At 40.0% G+C, this 17,087-nt stretch overlaps 1 protein-coding gene and 1 pseudogene across 1 annotated transcript; both read left to right on the forward strand.

Moving 5' to 3' along the window:
• The first annotated feature begins 1,407 nt into the window (after positions 1-1,407).
• LOC115816757 (uncharacterized) lies at positions 1,408-3,753 on the forward strand (annotated as a pseudogene).
• A 2,691-nt stretch (positions 3,754-6,444) lies between these two features.
• On the forward strand, positions 6,445-12,478 carry LOC115816814 (protein CutA homolog). The gene is made up of 7 exons (XM_030779959.1): positions 6,445-6,465; positions 6,954-7,151; positions 7,875-8,023; positions 10,820-10,879; positions 11,508-11,553; positions 12,024-12,073; positions 12,376-12,478. The coding sequence occupies exons 1-7, from the start codon at positions 6,445-6,447 to the stop codon at positions 12,476-12,478; spliced, it is 627 nt and encodes a 208-aa protein (XP_030635819.1).
• Positions 12,479-17,087: the final 4,609 nt, after the last annotated feature.

Raw genomic sequence — 17,087 nt, forward strand, 5'->3', positions numbered from 1 at the left:
CTGCTGAAACCAAATTTGCTGAAGGTGACATGGTAATGATATGAGTCTTTGTGAAACAAACCGCATTCCCTCCCTGGTGGCATGGGCTATATGAAGTCAAAGCTGTCTGCAAAAGCTGTGTGGCCATAATTATAAGAGGGAAACTGAAATGGTATCACATGACCCAATGCAAATTGTTCAAGGGACCACCTTACAAATAACTGTGTCTTTTGCCTTTGTTTTGTGTATTGTAAGATTATAGTGACATCTGAACAGACATGGTTCATGATAGGAGAACTGTTTAACCTGATGGTCTTATTACCATAGATACAAAGAAAGCTTCACACCTTTGGCTCCGCGTTACTGTTGGAGCCAAGAGCAATTGATTACAACCGGTAATGGACGAATGGCAGCCATCACAGACAAAAGGGGAATTTAGCATTAACACCTAGATTCTGATTTGCATCAAGCAACGTTGTACACCTATTGTCTGTTCATGGTATAAAAGGCTGATCATGGTAACAGTTCTCTGAGTTAAGCTGCGGCGCAAGCGGACTTGCTGCCGGGTTCCACCACCACCAAATAAAGCTTTTCTCCAAGCGCGCTTTTGCTCCGGTTCGTTTACTTGTAAAATCACAAGAAAATCCAACAGTATTCAGGTTTGTCAGCACCATTCCATGGACGCCAGATGCCAGATCAGCATCTGGGCCAGCCAGCATCTGACTGGGTCAACGAGTCCTGCTTACCCATTACTTCAGCTGTGGGAGATGGGTATGGAAGTGTTCTAAGGGGCCATCCACACCTCACATTCCAATTCCCCCCAGGCAGTTATTTACATGGCCTCCTGGATTAGCAACGGAACCAAATTTTGACACCGAAATTTGTTGTGAAGAGGGATCCACCCATCTCCCCACTCAAAACATAACAGGTTATATGAGTTATCCCTCATATTTTCATAGTACCATGACCTGGTACCAGCTCAAAGACACACTACACTCCAGTGTTGCCGTCATGAATCTCATACACCAACAGCCAAACAATGGGCTAGATCCTAAAAAGTGTTACAACACCAAGGATCTAGAACCAGCCACATACATATGCACACATATATCTCCCCATAATCTCACACACATACTATACACAGATATATTATTCGACCTCACTTCCCAAGCAGAATATCAGGGAAAGCCAAAAACATTTGTATGGACAACCTGAAGCGAGGGGACATATTGTGTTGGATAAAATCAGCCAAATTCAACTGCATACACCAGTGTGCATAACTGCACTTGGACTGTAAGGTGGTGTTTCACTTTGACCACTTGTGGCTACCACAAGCCTACACAGTGTCCCAAAGTATATCCTGTCCCTCCGGGCGGTCTCATCAAAGTAAATGTAAATAAGACTCTGCTACACAATGTGAATCTGGTCATGGTACACGTCAGTTATAACATCACAAATGTTTTGTCTGTCTATATGACAGTGTAGTGAGAAAGACGATACTTATGTATGGCTACAGTCACGAATCAATGATTTAGTTTCTGATTATAAAAGCAGACTTGTCATTCAAGTTCCACCTGCAAGATTTGCAGAGGACAAATTCACTGCTCACTGTTCACAGTGTGTGTGTGTGTGTGTGTGCAATCACAGAAACTTAAAGATTTAAGCGAAGCTCGTTTGCGGATGTGACTGCTCTCTTCGGTTATGTTAACTCTATTTCCGACACCTATGGATAAGTGGTCAATCTCAATATTCAGCATGGTTGGCAGACGAGGTGGCCACTGGTTTTCAACACCTTACCAATAGTAATGAAAACATTGTCAAAGCAATCAAATCTGAGGCACAGGCACTTCTAACTGTTGGTCATTTGTTGGAGAAATGGAAGAAGGCCTCTGAATGTTGAAGCCAATGGAAGAGGGCCTCGGTAAATCAAGAAAGGGAAAATGCAAGGTCAGCAAAAATGAAGGCAACATGAAAAGGGTAAAATCTAGGTTATAGTGACAGGGAAGCATAGGTAATGGCCAGGATGTAGTTGCTTCAGTGTCCGCCTTGCATGGACTAGCCCATCGCTTGATAGCTAACACCTGCATTAAGGGTAAAGTATCTGAGGTGAGATTGGGGACATGGTTGAGCATCCAAAGCAAAGTGAGGACATGACTGAATCATAATTTTTTACTTGGCCAAAAAAAGGAAGCATTGGAAACAGTGATGTATGGAATAATAAATTCTGGGAAAATCTGGGGAAAATTCTGGAAGCGAATGGGTTGAACCATGCAAAAACGGATGATGTAAGGGGGGTTATCATACAACCATGTTATGCGTTTAATGGATACATAGGTTTAGCATATTGATAAAGTTTTAGATATAAGTGAATGATTTTCTGTATTAGATTCAGTCACTCCTTGGGACCTGACTCAGTTTGTTGTATTTTGTTCACTACGGAATGCAATAAACTTACACTGCATCAGACTCCTGAAGACTTTGACTACTTTTTGAAACTTAGAATTCATTTTAAACTCAGCATAAGAAGTACGGCATTTAGTGAGGAGAAGGGACTCGGTCGTATCTGGCTCTGACCTGGGAGTCTCTCCCACACATTCAATTCTCAGTCAAAGCCATACCATTGAATGTGACTTAGCCCGTAGAACATATGCACAAGACCTGTTTACTGCACAAGACCTGTTCCTGCCAGACAGGAAATCTTCGTCTGCATAAGACTCCTAGGCATGTTCTGACTGATCTCATTGAAATCTTGGACCCTCACAAGTGGATTACATCAGACAAGATGAAAGACATTAACTACTCAGAATTATTATCTATTTTAATGATGCATACAGGCACTGTATAAAAGGGTCATCAGTTGGGAACCTCTGCCTCAGAAGACAGTGCTTAAATGGTTGTCCAAGCAAAATATAACACAGATTTACATACACTTACATAATTTCGTAAAGTAATCATTTAACATCACCATCTATATTCAGTCAGTTAACCCTCTCAGTATTTTTCCTAATTAAGCACAAGTCCTTTCAGTCAGTTAAATATTTCACACTACCAATTTCAACATGTTAGATAACCAATGCACTGTGCAAGTTCTGTGTTTTTCCATCCCCCACTCTGGCGAGAAGAAGTCAAAACCTGGACAGTTTACGTTTATGCGGTGTGCGTCAGTGACGATTCAACCACACACACACAAATATACACCCACACCAGACCATACCAACCAAACCCTCTTTTGTAAGTTCCAGTGTGCTCATGTCGTGCTGTGCGTTTTAATAAATATAAAAAACCCAAATTGGATGCTTGGATTATGTTCTGACCAACACCCCACGGTGACAGCAAGGCCCCTGAAACAGCGCAAAGGCACAGGGAGCAGCACACCTAACACTGCACTCTCAGTCACCTCCTTTTCAGGCACTGAATGTACAGTCTCTCCCTGCTGAGAAGACACCTTCAACAAGGAAAGCACCCAGGCCCTGACGGACACAATGGACTTGGTATAACAAATCATCCTGAACACTGACTACTGTTTAAATCTGGCCAGGAAATCAGCTGAAATCCTATCCAGCTTTTCCACCTACTCAGCACAGTATGCTTACACTTGGTGAGACTGGGTGTTTAGGGGATGTGTGATTGCTAGCACTCATATTCACTGCTACCCAAATCCAGTGTTGCTACTTCTGATACATCATCCTTTCACTAAACAGACATACCCACACTTATGTTGCAATGGGAGTGGATCTCTTCCAGAATGGCAAAGCCTCCACCCACAGGACATGAATAGTCACTGACAAGTTTCATGAGAATGAAAACTAAAACCACATGACACGAAAATCTCAGTAATCAGATCACAAATGAATTTGTACATTTATGGGAGGCTCTGTAATGGCACCTGGATTAACATTTCCGCCATCATCAAAAAACAAAACAAAACAAACAATGGATAGCTTGTTAAAGAAAGGCATTGCATCCATCCAGTCGCATTCCAGTAGTCGCTTGTAGAATCTGAGCTAAGGTCCACTGAGTACTGTTCTGGAAGTGTGTTATGTTTATGTTAGTGTCTAAGGTCCACTGAGTACTGTTCTGGAAGTGTGTTATGTTTATGTTAGTGTCTAAGGTCCACTGAGTACTGTTCTGGAAGTGTGTTATGTTTATGTTAGTGTCTAAGGTCCACTGAGTACTGTTCTGGAAGTGTGTTATGTTTATGTTAGTGTCTAAGGTCCACTGAGTACTGTTCTGGAAGTGTGTTATGTTTATGTTAGTGTCTAAGGTCCACTGAGTACTGTTCTGGAAGTGTGTTATGTTTATGTTAGTGTCTATTTTGGCTGTTAGACAGGGCACCAGTGATTAAAAATAGTGTCACCAGTGAAGGCAAGGCACTTTGTTGACTTTTGCACTCGCATTAATAGTTCTCTCTCTCTGTTGGTCATTTTTTTATGTTCTGTTTTTTTAGGACTTTGTATTCACTTCCTGGTTTCCGTTGGCTCACCTAGTTGGTCAATCATTAATTGCCTCTGTTTCTATCCGTATAGTCTTGTCCTCAATTTGTATAAAAACTCCCAGTTTTGGTCTGTTGCTTTGTGTTGAATTGTCTTTGCCTGATGTTTTTGTTGGTTATCCTGAAGCCTATACGTTTTGAGAAGTCTTTTGTTAAGCCTGTGCCTGTTTGGTCCTGGATTCTTGTATTCCTTGTGTAACCAGGTTAAAAAGTGTACGTTTATTTTTTTATGAAACTTAGGGTTAGGGTTAGGGTTAACCCTAACCCTAACCCTAACCAAATCCTGATATGGTTGCTATTGTTTTATTTTATGTTTGTACATAATGTATCTATGTAATGTGTTTGATTTCAACCCTGAGTTGTTGCACCTGCACTGCTTCTTTAAGAGACTGCAGTTCGCTGTCATCATTATTGCGTCGCTCTCAGTCTGTGGTTGTTGAACTGAGGAGAGGTACGCAAGTTATACCCGTTAGATTATAAAAGTGTATTTTTGGTGATAAAAAAACGAGACAAATGTTACACAATGCAGCCATTTTTGTGTATTTAAAGTTAGTGAACATGCAAACATTTTATTACTCAGATCCAAATACTGTAGTTTCATATTTTACACAATTTATATAGGTTTCCTGTATGCTTTCTTTTGCTAACAGGTTGCTGATGTCCTGTGTGTACGTGTGAGGGCTGTATGTTGAACATTTCTTTTCGTTCTGTGTTAATTTGTGCAGACGGTATTTCTCCTTTAATAAAAACCCACCAACTGGAATCATTGGTGTGATCATTACACTATCAAGTTAAGCAGATCATCGAACACAACGCAGATTACAGAGGTTAAGTTAACGGAGGTGCAGATAGAGGAACACCCCGGTTACACTTGGTTCTGCCCCATTATCTTTTCTGCAAATGAATTCAGTATCTCCAGTTTGTGACACACAGTCATCAGACACATACTATGGCAAGCCCTTTTAACATTTAATCAGTGGCAGTAATAGCAATTTTAGTTATCAACAATTGCTTTTTGACTGGTTAGAATTCCAAGCCAACATAATTTTTTGAATCCTCGTACCAAAATCAGTCTTTACCTCTTTTACTCAATATTATTGAGATTCCAACGCAGATAATAATAATCATTGTAAAAAAAAAAAATCTGAGTTAATTTTTAACATTTTATGCCATTCACATGCCTATATAATATCAGTTTATTGTACCCTCTGAGTTAATGTTTGTGGATTGCTACTTTATCCTCTATTGGTGTATTTAATCCCCAATTGTTGGAATAAAGAAGAATATGTTTGTGAATGTACACATGCATCAGATAAAGTTTCATCCACGTCATAGACACTGTAAGCTTTGTTACATGATTACAGTTGTGAGCAAATGAGTTCATCCACTCAACAGCCAGTGGGACAGCATGTGTGATATGTGAGCCCATTGGAGCCACACACACAACCTCGATTAGGTCCAATGAAACCCTTGAGCAGGCATTGCTCGGGAACAACATCTAGACAGAAGCACTTGCTTTCAATGCACTCTGTATCTATCTATCTATCTATATATATAAATAAATATGTGTGTGTGTGTGTGTGTGTGTATAAGTCGCTTTGGCTAAAAGCGTCTGCCAAATAACAAAATTGTAAATTGTAACTTATATGTGTGTGTGTGTGTGTGTGTGTGTATACTTGTGTGTGTGTGTGTGCATGTATATATACATACATACACACATTAGAACAGTTGTTCGATGAAGATTGCACTGAGGGGATCCTTCATAAACGAAGAGAATGTCCCATTCTCGGTCTCACAGTTTCAATTGTGACGTTATTTGTATAAACTAGACAGTGGATTTTGAATTCTTCAGAATAACGGTTAGGGTTAGGGTTAGGGTTAGAAGGAAAGAGACGGTCTCTACATTATTAACTTTTGCGAGCTAGTTTACAAAGGGAGAATGTGATTCAACTTCTAATGCCCCTTCAAAAATAATGCCACCAGCAAAGAAGCAGGTACGAGGTATTACAACGAAGACTTTATCCCTGTGTTAAATTCAGAAAAGCATCATCCCTTTTTATTCAAACATAAGTTTAAAAAAGACATCGGCAAAAAGCAAGGAACGAAAGAGTTCGAAAACCTGCAAACGTCTCTACAAATGTGTGTCCCGTTTTATTTCCAATAATCAGCGCTTTATGTTACATTACAAATCCGATTATTAGACTAGACTAATCCTCTGTCACAGAGAACAAGGTAATCCGGAAGTGCACATCCTCAATACAGCGCAGCCACACTGGAGCTAATATCACACATACTACACACGCCCTGGAGTTTCTGACCCGACCAAGTTTCTCGGTAAACATTTAGACAAGCTAAGGCGAAGTCAAATGTTGGTGTAGTTTTGCAAAGTCAAGGTTAGTCATTACAGAGGCTGTTCATGCACTCTGAAATGGGGGAGAGATTTGGCGAGCTCTGCATGCCGACGCAGAGTTGATCCTTGCAGATTTGCAGCCCAGCAGATGCCACATTTTTCTGGACACAAGCTCGGCGCAGAAGTCGGCTCCAAATTCGATGTCAGTGTGCTCATTTTACTGCAAATGACACGGCCGTCTTTCACAAAATGGATTGGTTCTATCAGCGGTGTTACAAAGATTCGAGATCTCAGACTTTGTCTCGGTCGGGAATTATGGTCATATGTGGGGTAAGTAGTGGCTACATTTATCGATTCAACCTTCCATTAGAGAATAAGTAAAATATGAGATAAGAAAGAATTAGCCACAAGACTAATCCATAGAAACCAGTCTGTTTCAAAACCCTCAATTCCACATGAATTTAGATACACACTTTCAGCCCGAGTCACACCTGTAATAAAGCGGTATCCTCCACTTGCCGTTCAGCATTCTTACTAAGGTTCTGATAACCCGATAATAACGGATTTGATCAAACTCTCCTTAGTTGAATTGTTCTTTTCTATGGCCCCTTTCGGTTCGAACGAGTAGGCTAGTTGACCAATGTTGACCAGTGTCTCTATCGTCTTAACAAGAGTAATGTGGCAAACAATATACACAACCTGTTTTTCAAAAAGTAAATAAATAAATAAATAAAATAGACTTTATTTAAATGCGTCACGGTGCATGCCATCAACTGCCAAAGTTTTAAAGCGTATTATCTCAGAGCTATTGCTCCCGTCCAGTAAACCCCCGCATGGATGCATCCAATAGTATTACCAAATAATAAGAGGATATTCACAGTCCCGTGGAATTCACGGCGTTCCACCTCAAAATGAAATTAATTAATAGCGTTTCTGGACACAAGTGCGGTTATTGTGCCCGGGCTTGAAGGGATTTTGAGCACTGTAGTGACAATCTCTCTCTCTCTCCCTCCCTCTCTCTCTCTCTGAGTGTGTGTCTGTGTGTGTGTTTAGACACTGCTCCTAGCCCTGTCTCTCTACCCAGTGCTGAGGGCTTTGGGAGCTCAGATCCACTCTGCTTTGACTGGAAGTTATGTAGCTGGACACCACTCTATACTGCTCATCAACTGTCCCACTGAGCAGGCTGCTAAAGACATCGGCAGGTACACGCAGCCGCCAACTAACCCAAGTCCTTACCTTCAAACCCTGCCTACTAACTGGCTGCTCAATGACAAATGTCCCACTGAGCAGGCTGCTAAAGACATCGGCAGGTACACGCAGCCGCCCACTAACCCAAGTCCTTACCTTCAAACCCTGCCTACTGACTGACTGCTCAATGACAAATGTCCCACTGAGCAGGCTGCTAAAGACATCGGCAGGTACACGCAGCCGCCCACTAACCCAAGTCCTTGCCTTCAAACCCTGCCTACTAACTGGCTGCTCAATGACAAATGTCCCACTGGATTACTTGTCTCTGTATCCTGTACACTTCTTGGCACAGCCTTATAAATACTCTCAGCCAATGCTGTGCCATTTACTTTTATGACTTAGACTCCTGGCGCTCAGCTGCTGGTATTACTCAGCTCATTGAGGTTCTCTTATTGGAGTGGTACATTACAGCTGTAGACGGTAGTTAAGCAGACCTGTGTTGTTGTTATTGCAGTAGTATGGCTTATTGTTGATTTAGTGTTCATAGCTTATTGTTGATTTAGTGTTCAAGAAAATAATAGAAAATAAGAGAGGTATGAGCGATAGAAGAATTAAAATACAAAGAGGTGTGCGCAATAAATATAACAAAATATGAAATATAACACTATGTACATGTATGAAATATAACACTATGTACACGTATGAAATATAACACTATGTACACGTATGAAATATAACACTATGTACATGTATGAAATATAACACTATGTACATGCATGAAGGAGGCTTAACCTAACCCTGACCCTAACCCTAAAGTGGCGAGTTAAAACAACGGTATTGCATATAGGGAGATGTACAGCTTATGTACCAGTATATCAGTGCAGTAATCAGGTAAACACTGTGAATCAGAGCAGTAATCAGTATAGTATCAGTGTAGTAAACACTGCGAATCAGAGCAGTAATCAGTATGCAGCAGTGCAGTAAACACTGCAGTAACAGTTAACAGTGCAATAGGGAGTAACCTGTGCAGGTAATCAGTAGACAGTGCAAGTTCAGTAAACAGTGCATGTAAACAGTAGACGGTGCAACAAGCAGGTAGACCAGTCAGCAATGTTGGGAGGTTTAGATGTGTGAGTTGAGAAGCCTGATGGCCTGGTGGTAAAAACTGTCCTTAAGTCTGGTGGTACGTGCAGCCATGCTCCTGTATCGTCTGCCAGACGGTAACAAGGAGAACAGTCTGCGTGCTCGGTGTCTGTGGTCCTTAATGATGCTGTGATTGATCTCCCATGTTGGGCGATAGCTTCCTCTCATGCTTTTTTGTAGCCTGTCATTCAGTAGCGCTTTTTCTACCTGTATGTGTCTGTAGTTCACTCTCTTACTTCTTTCATCTCTTCTTGCTCTTGTATCTGGTCAGTCACTGAACTTATACCACAGCCCACTATTTAATGGCTACATTCTCAGATTGGATTTTGCCTCACTTGTAAGTCACTTTGGATAAAAGCATCTGTTAAATAAATAAATGGATGCAGATAGTCAAACACACACACAAACAAACACACACAAACAGACACACATGATACACATCTGTACATGATATGTATCTACTGTCAGCTAGGATGTTGTTTTATGTGTTGCACTGTGGCTCTTGAGAAACTATATTTCATTATTCTTTCCACACCCAGGGGGATGAGGTGTTGAAAGAATAACGACAAAGCCATCATCCAAAATGTACTGGATTTGAACTCAAGCTTAAGTATTGAGTTAAAAGTCCAAAAAGAATGTGTTGAGTCTGTATGCTTCAAATAGCAAACTCAGTCTGCAAACTCCAACCCACTGTTCAAACCTTTAGGTCCAACTCTTTTAGAGTCTTGTAAACTCCATATTACCAAAAAAACAAAACAAAAAAACCCAAAACCCTTTTGTGCATAATTGAGTTGCTCACACATGTTAAAATGACTGAAATGACACTTTCTGTATCTTGTACTCTGGATAAAAAAAATTCTGTGAAAATGTAATTCAGCAAAACGTTTTTTAAGTTAAAGAACAGATATGACAGACTGGTTATTTTAGGCAAAAACTTTGTTTTCAAGTTCATGATTATAAAATTGTAACACGGATCATAGATGGGTAAAGTTGGTTTATAAAGTGCAAATAAATTACCATTCTATTCTGCTGAACGAGGAACAGCCTTTTTTACCAGGCACAATGCGTTTCCCTGGTGCAGGCATTTTGTGACACAGCTGAGTCTTGTGTGTCAGTCATTCTGTAGTCACCAGACTGTGACTTTGGGGCTTTTTTTCAATGACTGCCTTACAAAATGGAAAGATGGTCTGGAGCAAAACACTAATTTGTTGTGTTATAGCTGCATGCAAATTAGTAGTATGTGTGGGGGTGTGCGTGCGTGTGTGTGCATGTGTGTACGTGTGCCTGTGGATCCTGTGCAAGAGAACACTGGGTGTCTTGTATTTTCAGTGTATTTTATTTGGTGTAGGAGTCGGTGTGTGTGTGTGTGTATATATGTATATATATATATATATATATATATATATATATATATATATATTTTTTTTTTTTTTTTTTAACTTTTGCTGTTTTTTCCACTCCGAGTCTTAATTGATGATTGTTTAAATATTACAAACATCAGCTACAAAACAGAAAACTGGCATAAAGGCATAAAGTTAAATTGTTAAAATACTTTCAAGAAAATTAATTAACATTCAACAATTATTCAACAACTGTCTCTCTTTCTCTCTCTCTTTCTCTCTCTCTCTCTCTCTCTCTGTCTCTCTCTCTCTCTTTCTCTCTCTCAGAGGTATTATGGAGAAAAGGATGGCTGCCTGTGTTAACATTCTTCCACGTACTGTCACTATGTAAGTAGAGTCGAAGTGTGTGTCAGTACATGAGAAGTCTGTGCTTCTGGGTCACACAGATAAAGACACAGTTTTCCAGGCACCAGTTATCAAATAAAGCAGAGGCCATGTGTGAAGTATATAGTGTGGAATGGCTCCTTTAGTTATACGTGCTTCTCACTAAGTCACACTTGAGTGGCAGTGATGTTTTTCTTACAGGTCATTGAGATTCAGGGGGGTGGGGCCATCAAGTTAATATTTGTCTTCACCCCCAGTCTGCACTGCTTCGTGGAAAGACATGGAATAAGTTGAGAGAGAGAGAGAGAGAGAGAGATTTCTCAGTGAATGCCTTAAATGTATGACCAACATTTTTATGTTCTGTAGGTATTTCTCAGTGAATGCCTTAAATGTATGACCAACATTTTTATGTTCTGTAGGTATTTCTCAGTGAATCCCTTAAATGTATGACCAACATTTTTATGTTCTGTAGGTATTTCTCAGTGAATGCCTTAAATGTATGACCAACATTTTTATGTTCTGTAGGTATTTCTCAGTGAATGCCTTAAATGTATGACCAACATTTTTATGTTCTGTAGGTATTTCTCAGTGAATGCCTTAAATGTATGACCAACATTTTTATGTTCTGTAGGTATTTCTGGAAGGGCGAGATACAGGATGCCTCAGAGATACTGCTGGTGGGTTCTTGTCCTGTATTTTAGACACAAGGTGTCTAAGTTTTAATTTAATGGATGCATATCTGTTTTGGTACACAAAAACAGTGTGTACGATTTCAGAAACAGTACATTGGTTGCAGGTTGTAAAACATTAGAAACTGTTTTGTGATTAAAATTTTGATGCAGTGTTGGCTAAATGTGTGTGCTGCACTGCAGTGTCAAGAGGAGAAACTCCAAAAGTAAATTAGGTTAAACTAGTCAAATGTGGGGTTTTTTTCCATATTTTCCTAATTCCAAAGGTAATGTGATGTTATTTAGATCCTGTATGAACCTGTGTATGTAAACTTACATGCATTAGATATAGGTATTACATATATGTATTGTGTATGTATTATTCTAAATTGTTGGTTCGAGGATTTGAGTTTTAACCGGTGTGGGTCTCCTGCTTACTGAAGCGATGAATCTGACTGGTTGCTTGTCCTGTGTTACAGTTGGTCAGAACTAGAAGTTCTCTTATCCAACGGCTCATGGATTATGTCAAGTAAGTTTGGTGTTTCCACGTTGCTTACATGTGATAACTCTAATAACAAAGACCAACACTGATGCATCACATTTCCAAATGTTTTTACAGGGTTCAAAAGTGTGTGTGTGTGTGTGTGTGTGTGTGTGTGTGCCTGCACTGATATTATGTGGCGTGTTAAGAATCAATTTGTTTTAACACATAAGGTGTAAAGTTTTGTTATGTGAATATATATATATATATATCATTACTAGTAGTAGTTATTCATATTACTGATTATTTAATATTTTTGACTTTTTAAGTGCTATTTACTGTTTTCCAAGATCTGTCCATCCATATGAAATTCCTGAGGTGCTCAGTTTCCCAGTTGAAGATGGAAGTCTTTCCTACATGAAATGGATGGATGATGCAGTCCCTGAAAACTGATCAGTCAGTGTGTGTATTACTGAAGATGTTGCATGTCAGTGCCAATGCTGCACTCTTACTGGTCAAGATGATCCATCTCTATGCCAGTTTATGGGGGCTACTCTGTAAATATTCTCCTAAATTAAGGGTGATGTGGTACCAAGGGAGGTTACAGATTTATTGAATTATATTGAATATACTTAGAAGTTAATGTCTAGAGTGGATGCTGTGAAAACTGGTTATAGTGGCATTGCTAAGACTGAGCACTCGCCCTGGAGCTGACTGCCTTAATCTGTCTCTTGGCTGTAAGGATGTGTGCCCATGCACATTGGCTCATATTAAGAGTGATTTTATAGCTAATTTGACAATCATGAGGAACATGTTAACTTTACTGCGGTCAGATTGCAGCTTAAGTCTTATTACTCTGAATCGTTTTATTTATGCTCATTGATAGGCATTTGTCCCAATCAGATTTTGTTAATTGTTAATATTTTATTAACAGATTAATTTTAAATAAAGACTCCTCACCCCATGGTTTAGGTTCTGATGAGGGCGTTCTCCTGTCTTTGAGTGTGTCTTTTAATATTTTATTGAGTTTTGTTTCATGGCTGTATTTCAGATCTGTTTCAGGTGAGTATTAATGCCTTCTAAAATATATTGTCTTGGGGCAAACAGTTACATCTGATAAGGTTACAATTTATAATTCATATGTTTATATCTCTCCACTTGCCATACACGATGTCAAAATACTGGTGTGCTCCAAGAAAACTTGTTCCCAGTGCAACATGGCTGCAGGAATGAGAGGCTCCAATGTAGAAGTGTACTGAAAGACAGCTTTGTAGGAAAGAGTGCTTTAAAATACCTGCACTATAAATATTGGCCCAATACATAGGACCGTAGCCTGCAGCAATACATGAAAGGATCCTTTGATGATCCCACAGAAACAGAGCAATGTGCATCCTTATGTCTACACTTCAGGTTTCATTTCTGGATCTCCTGGATTCTGAAGATAAATCTGGTTTTGTTCAAGATCTCTCTCCATTGAGTTAAAATCTTTCATTGGGTAATAAACCTCTCATAGTCAAGTATTTATTCAAGAGAGTTTCAAGACTCTCATGTGTTTATTCGTCATATGCATGATGTTGAGACAGTCTTGAGTTAAAATCATTCATTGGATAATAAACCGCTCATAATCTTGAGTTAAAATCATTCACTGGGTAATAAACCACTCATAATCTTGAGTTAATGTCACGCTGGTGGTGTGGTGCAGGACCCAAGTGCAAAGACACGATGGTTGAAGGTGACAAACGGAAGACTTTACTGACAAAATGAAGATTAAAATACACGTGCAGATCAGAAACAAAAGCCAATAACAAAAAGGTGCAGCGTAACAGTGTGCACTAAAACACAAACAACGATAGACAATGGACAAGGCAAACACTAGGACTTAAATAGAGGGAGAACTAAACAGGGCAACACAGGATTGGTAGAAATTAACAAGGTTAATAATTAGACAAACAGGAACAGGTGAGGGGCGGAGACAGACACAGCAAGAGCACAAAGACATAGCAAACTAAAAGTCCAAAATGGCGGTGCAGGTTGTGACAGTTAAAATCATTCGTTGGATAATAAACCTCTCATAATCTTGAGTTAGAATCATTCACTGGGTAATAAACCACTCATAATCTTGAGTTAAAATCATTCACTGGGTAATAAACCTCTCATAGTCTTGCCAAAACTTCATATCCTGAAAACCACTACATAATTTTCAAACTGGTCCAGGTATACATATCATTTAAACAATTTTCCTCTCTATTTAAAATGTTAACAAGTGCACAGCTATCCTCTGTATCCTCTTGCTTTCAGTGGTCATTTGAAATGCTCTGGCATTCATTTTGAATTTTAACACATTTAGTGTCACAGTCCAGCTACACTGAAGCACAGATGAAAGCAGTAAAGTCAGGCATGTGGCAAAAACAGGAACATTTTTATTCACAAATAAGACAATTCGTCACGGTTGTGGCTGTGATTTAAGTTTATTCCTTATATTTCTAGTGTTTTCCCCTCCCCTGTGTCTCCTGCACTCCCCCTGTTGTTATGTTCTATGTGTGCGTGTGCGTGTGCGTGCGTGCGTGCGTGTGCGCGTGTGTGTGTGTGTGCGTGTTAGAATCCTGCCTGCCTGCGACCCTTGTCTCCCTGTACCCAGGATCATTTCTCCTGCCTGCCTGCGTCCCTTGTCTCCCTGTACCCAGGATCATTTCTCCTGCCTGCCTGCATCCCTCGCTTGCCTCTCGCCTGCTCAGCCAACTTTCACCAGCGTCCCTCTGCTCCCTGCCTTCTCCTACTAACCTCCATTCACCTCCGTTCTCAAAATCTACAATAAACCTAACTTCATTCATTCTAACGCTGAGTCTGTGTCCTGCATTTGGGTTTTCTCCACTGAACGCAACAAAGTTAAAATATCAAAAACTGCACATGACAAAAAAGGGCTTCCATTACTCGGTTATTGCAAGGATGGAGTAATATATTATGGCAGGGCAGAGACAAAACTTACTAAACTCTATCCTAGCCTGCAGAGCACATGAAACTAACTTGACTCCTGTGAACAAATAAACACATAAATCAAGGGTTCCACAAACTTTTTATAGTAACGAACTAAACCTTATGCAACACAACCTCAGAAATGAAAGAAACAAAATTACATCAAAGAGTTTTTGGTTTTTAAGGCAACACATGGCAATGAAGGCTTTTTCTCTTGCCAGAGCACTTTTTAAGGGTGTGCTGGAGTACTGCAGTTGAGTACTCATCATCATAATCATCACCATCATCATCCTCACCATCATCATCATCATCACCATCATCATTATCATCAACATTATCATCATCATCATCATCATCATAATCATCACCATCACCATCATCATCATCATAATCATCAACATTATCATCATCATCGTTATCATCATCATCGTTATCATAATGATGATGATGATGATGATGGTGATGATGCTTTTCCAGTGGCAGTGTGCACCACCAGTCACCTCAGTATTCACATCTCACTGATTTACTGTCACAGTCACAACCGCAATGCACCACGATATCAACTTTCTTTAATGAGTCCATCTGCTTAACACTTTAGCATCTAAAACACTCCTTTATAACACAATGTAATAAGAGAACACCAAAGGACTGCTCTCTCTCTCTCTCTCTCTCTCTCTCTCTCTCTTTCTTTCTCTCTCTCTCTCTCTCTCTCTCTTTCTTTCTCTCTCTCTCTCTCTCCCTCTCTCTCTCTGTGGCAACTTCTCATTTTGATTGAGAGGAAGTATTTTGTTAGAATGTTTCAGAAACTACAGTTACACAGAGAAAACACCAACATGGGAAGACACTTTTTCTCTGAAATGACCTGTTTACCAAAGACACATTTCATGGCAAAAACAGTGTAATCAGTGGAAGAGGAGACAGAAAACCTGTTTGGTAAATACAAGCAGATAGATCAGAAAATGATCCCTATACACACAGATACGCAGTGGGCAAAAATTATTAGAAAAAAAGAAGCCCATAGTGGTACATTTAAGTTTTACCTCTTCTAATATTAACATTTGGTTTAAATGTATTACATGTATCATTTGTCTTTTACACAGAATAAATCACAAAATGGCATAATGTACCTCTTTGTGAATAACTCTAAACAGAACATACAGTCATCTCTAAAGTGCCGAGCACTGTGAATGAAATGAAAGGGGGACCTGTAAAATCATCTCATATCGTAAGACAAGGACATTAGGGAATAATGGACCACAGCAGCCAGGCAGGTGATTCATCCTTCAGCTTTATTTGCTAGAGTTCAACAAAGAGAGGGAGTGTGAATATTAGAACTGAAAAGGTAAGAAGATTATACTTTACACTCAAAGGCAAGGAGAAGGTAGACAATATAAATGTGTGCAGACGGGTAAGCACATCAGAGGACTGGGCAATCAGGCATTCAGTCCAAATCAGGAATAGATGTCAGTGGTTATCACACTGCATTTTTAAGACACTGCATTTTTAAGACTGCATTTTCACAGATGGCATTTTTTCCAGTGAGACGATTGGGGAATAAAAGCCACCAGTTCCTTGAGAGATGAAAGAGGTTGGCTAAAATGTCATATTTTTCTCTGCTAGGTGTCTCAATCAGACTTAGTGACCAGGTCATACACGACATTTGTTTCTTGTTATGGCTAGAAATCCTGCTGTCATGCCTGTGCGTTATACTGGAACCTCCCAACTGATCATCCAACAACCTGCGTAAGGGATCTCCAGCTGGCACTAGAGTGAGCAACCTCTTCTCACACTCAAGAACCCCAGCTGCCTGCCCCGCCCAGGTAGAATGGAGACCCAGGGCTTTGCTAGAGTTTCCTCACCTAAAGCTCTTGCGTGTTTGAATTACACCCATCCTGCTTCAGCACAAACCAAGCTAAGGTGTCACACGTGGTTTTGCTGCTGTCAGGCAAAACTCAGACATAAGAGCATCACAGAAGCACACAAGCCTCTCCACCATGATGAGGTGGAGGACCTCTGGTGAAGTTCTCCTTTGTAAACACCTCGACACAGCTCACTCCCTCTATATTATCACCCGTAATAGAAAAAGTCC

This window comes from Chanos chanos, chromosome 1 (assembly GCF_902362185.1).
Source record: "Chanos chanos chromosome 1, fChaCha1.1, whole genome shotgun sequence".
Classification (NCBI taxonomy): Eukaryota; Metazoa; Chordata; class Actinopteri; order Gonorynchiformes; family Chanidae; genus Chanos; species Chanos chanos.

What these genes read in the sequence shown, in the direction of transcription:
- LOC115816814 (XM_030779959.1), top strand. Translation starts at nt 6,445, where the DNA reads ATGCCACCAGCAAAGAAGCAG. An exon ending in TGCCACCAGCAAAGAAGCAG is followed by an intron (nt 6,466 to 6,953) that starts GTACGAGGTATT and finishes TGATCCTTGCAG; the next exon opens with ATTTGCAGCCCAGCAGATGC. An exon ending in GAATTATGGTCATATGTGGG is followed by an intron (nt 7,152 to 7,874) that starts GTAAGTAGTGGC and finishes GTGTGTGTTTAG; the next exon opens with ACACTGCTCCTAGCCCTGTC.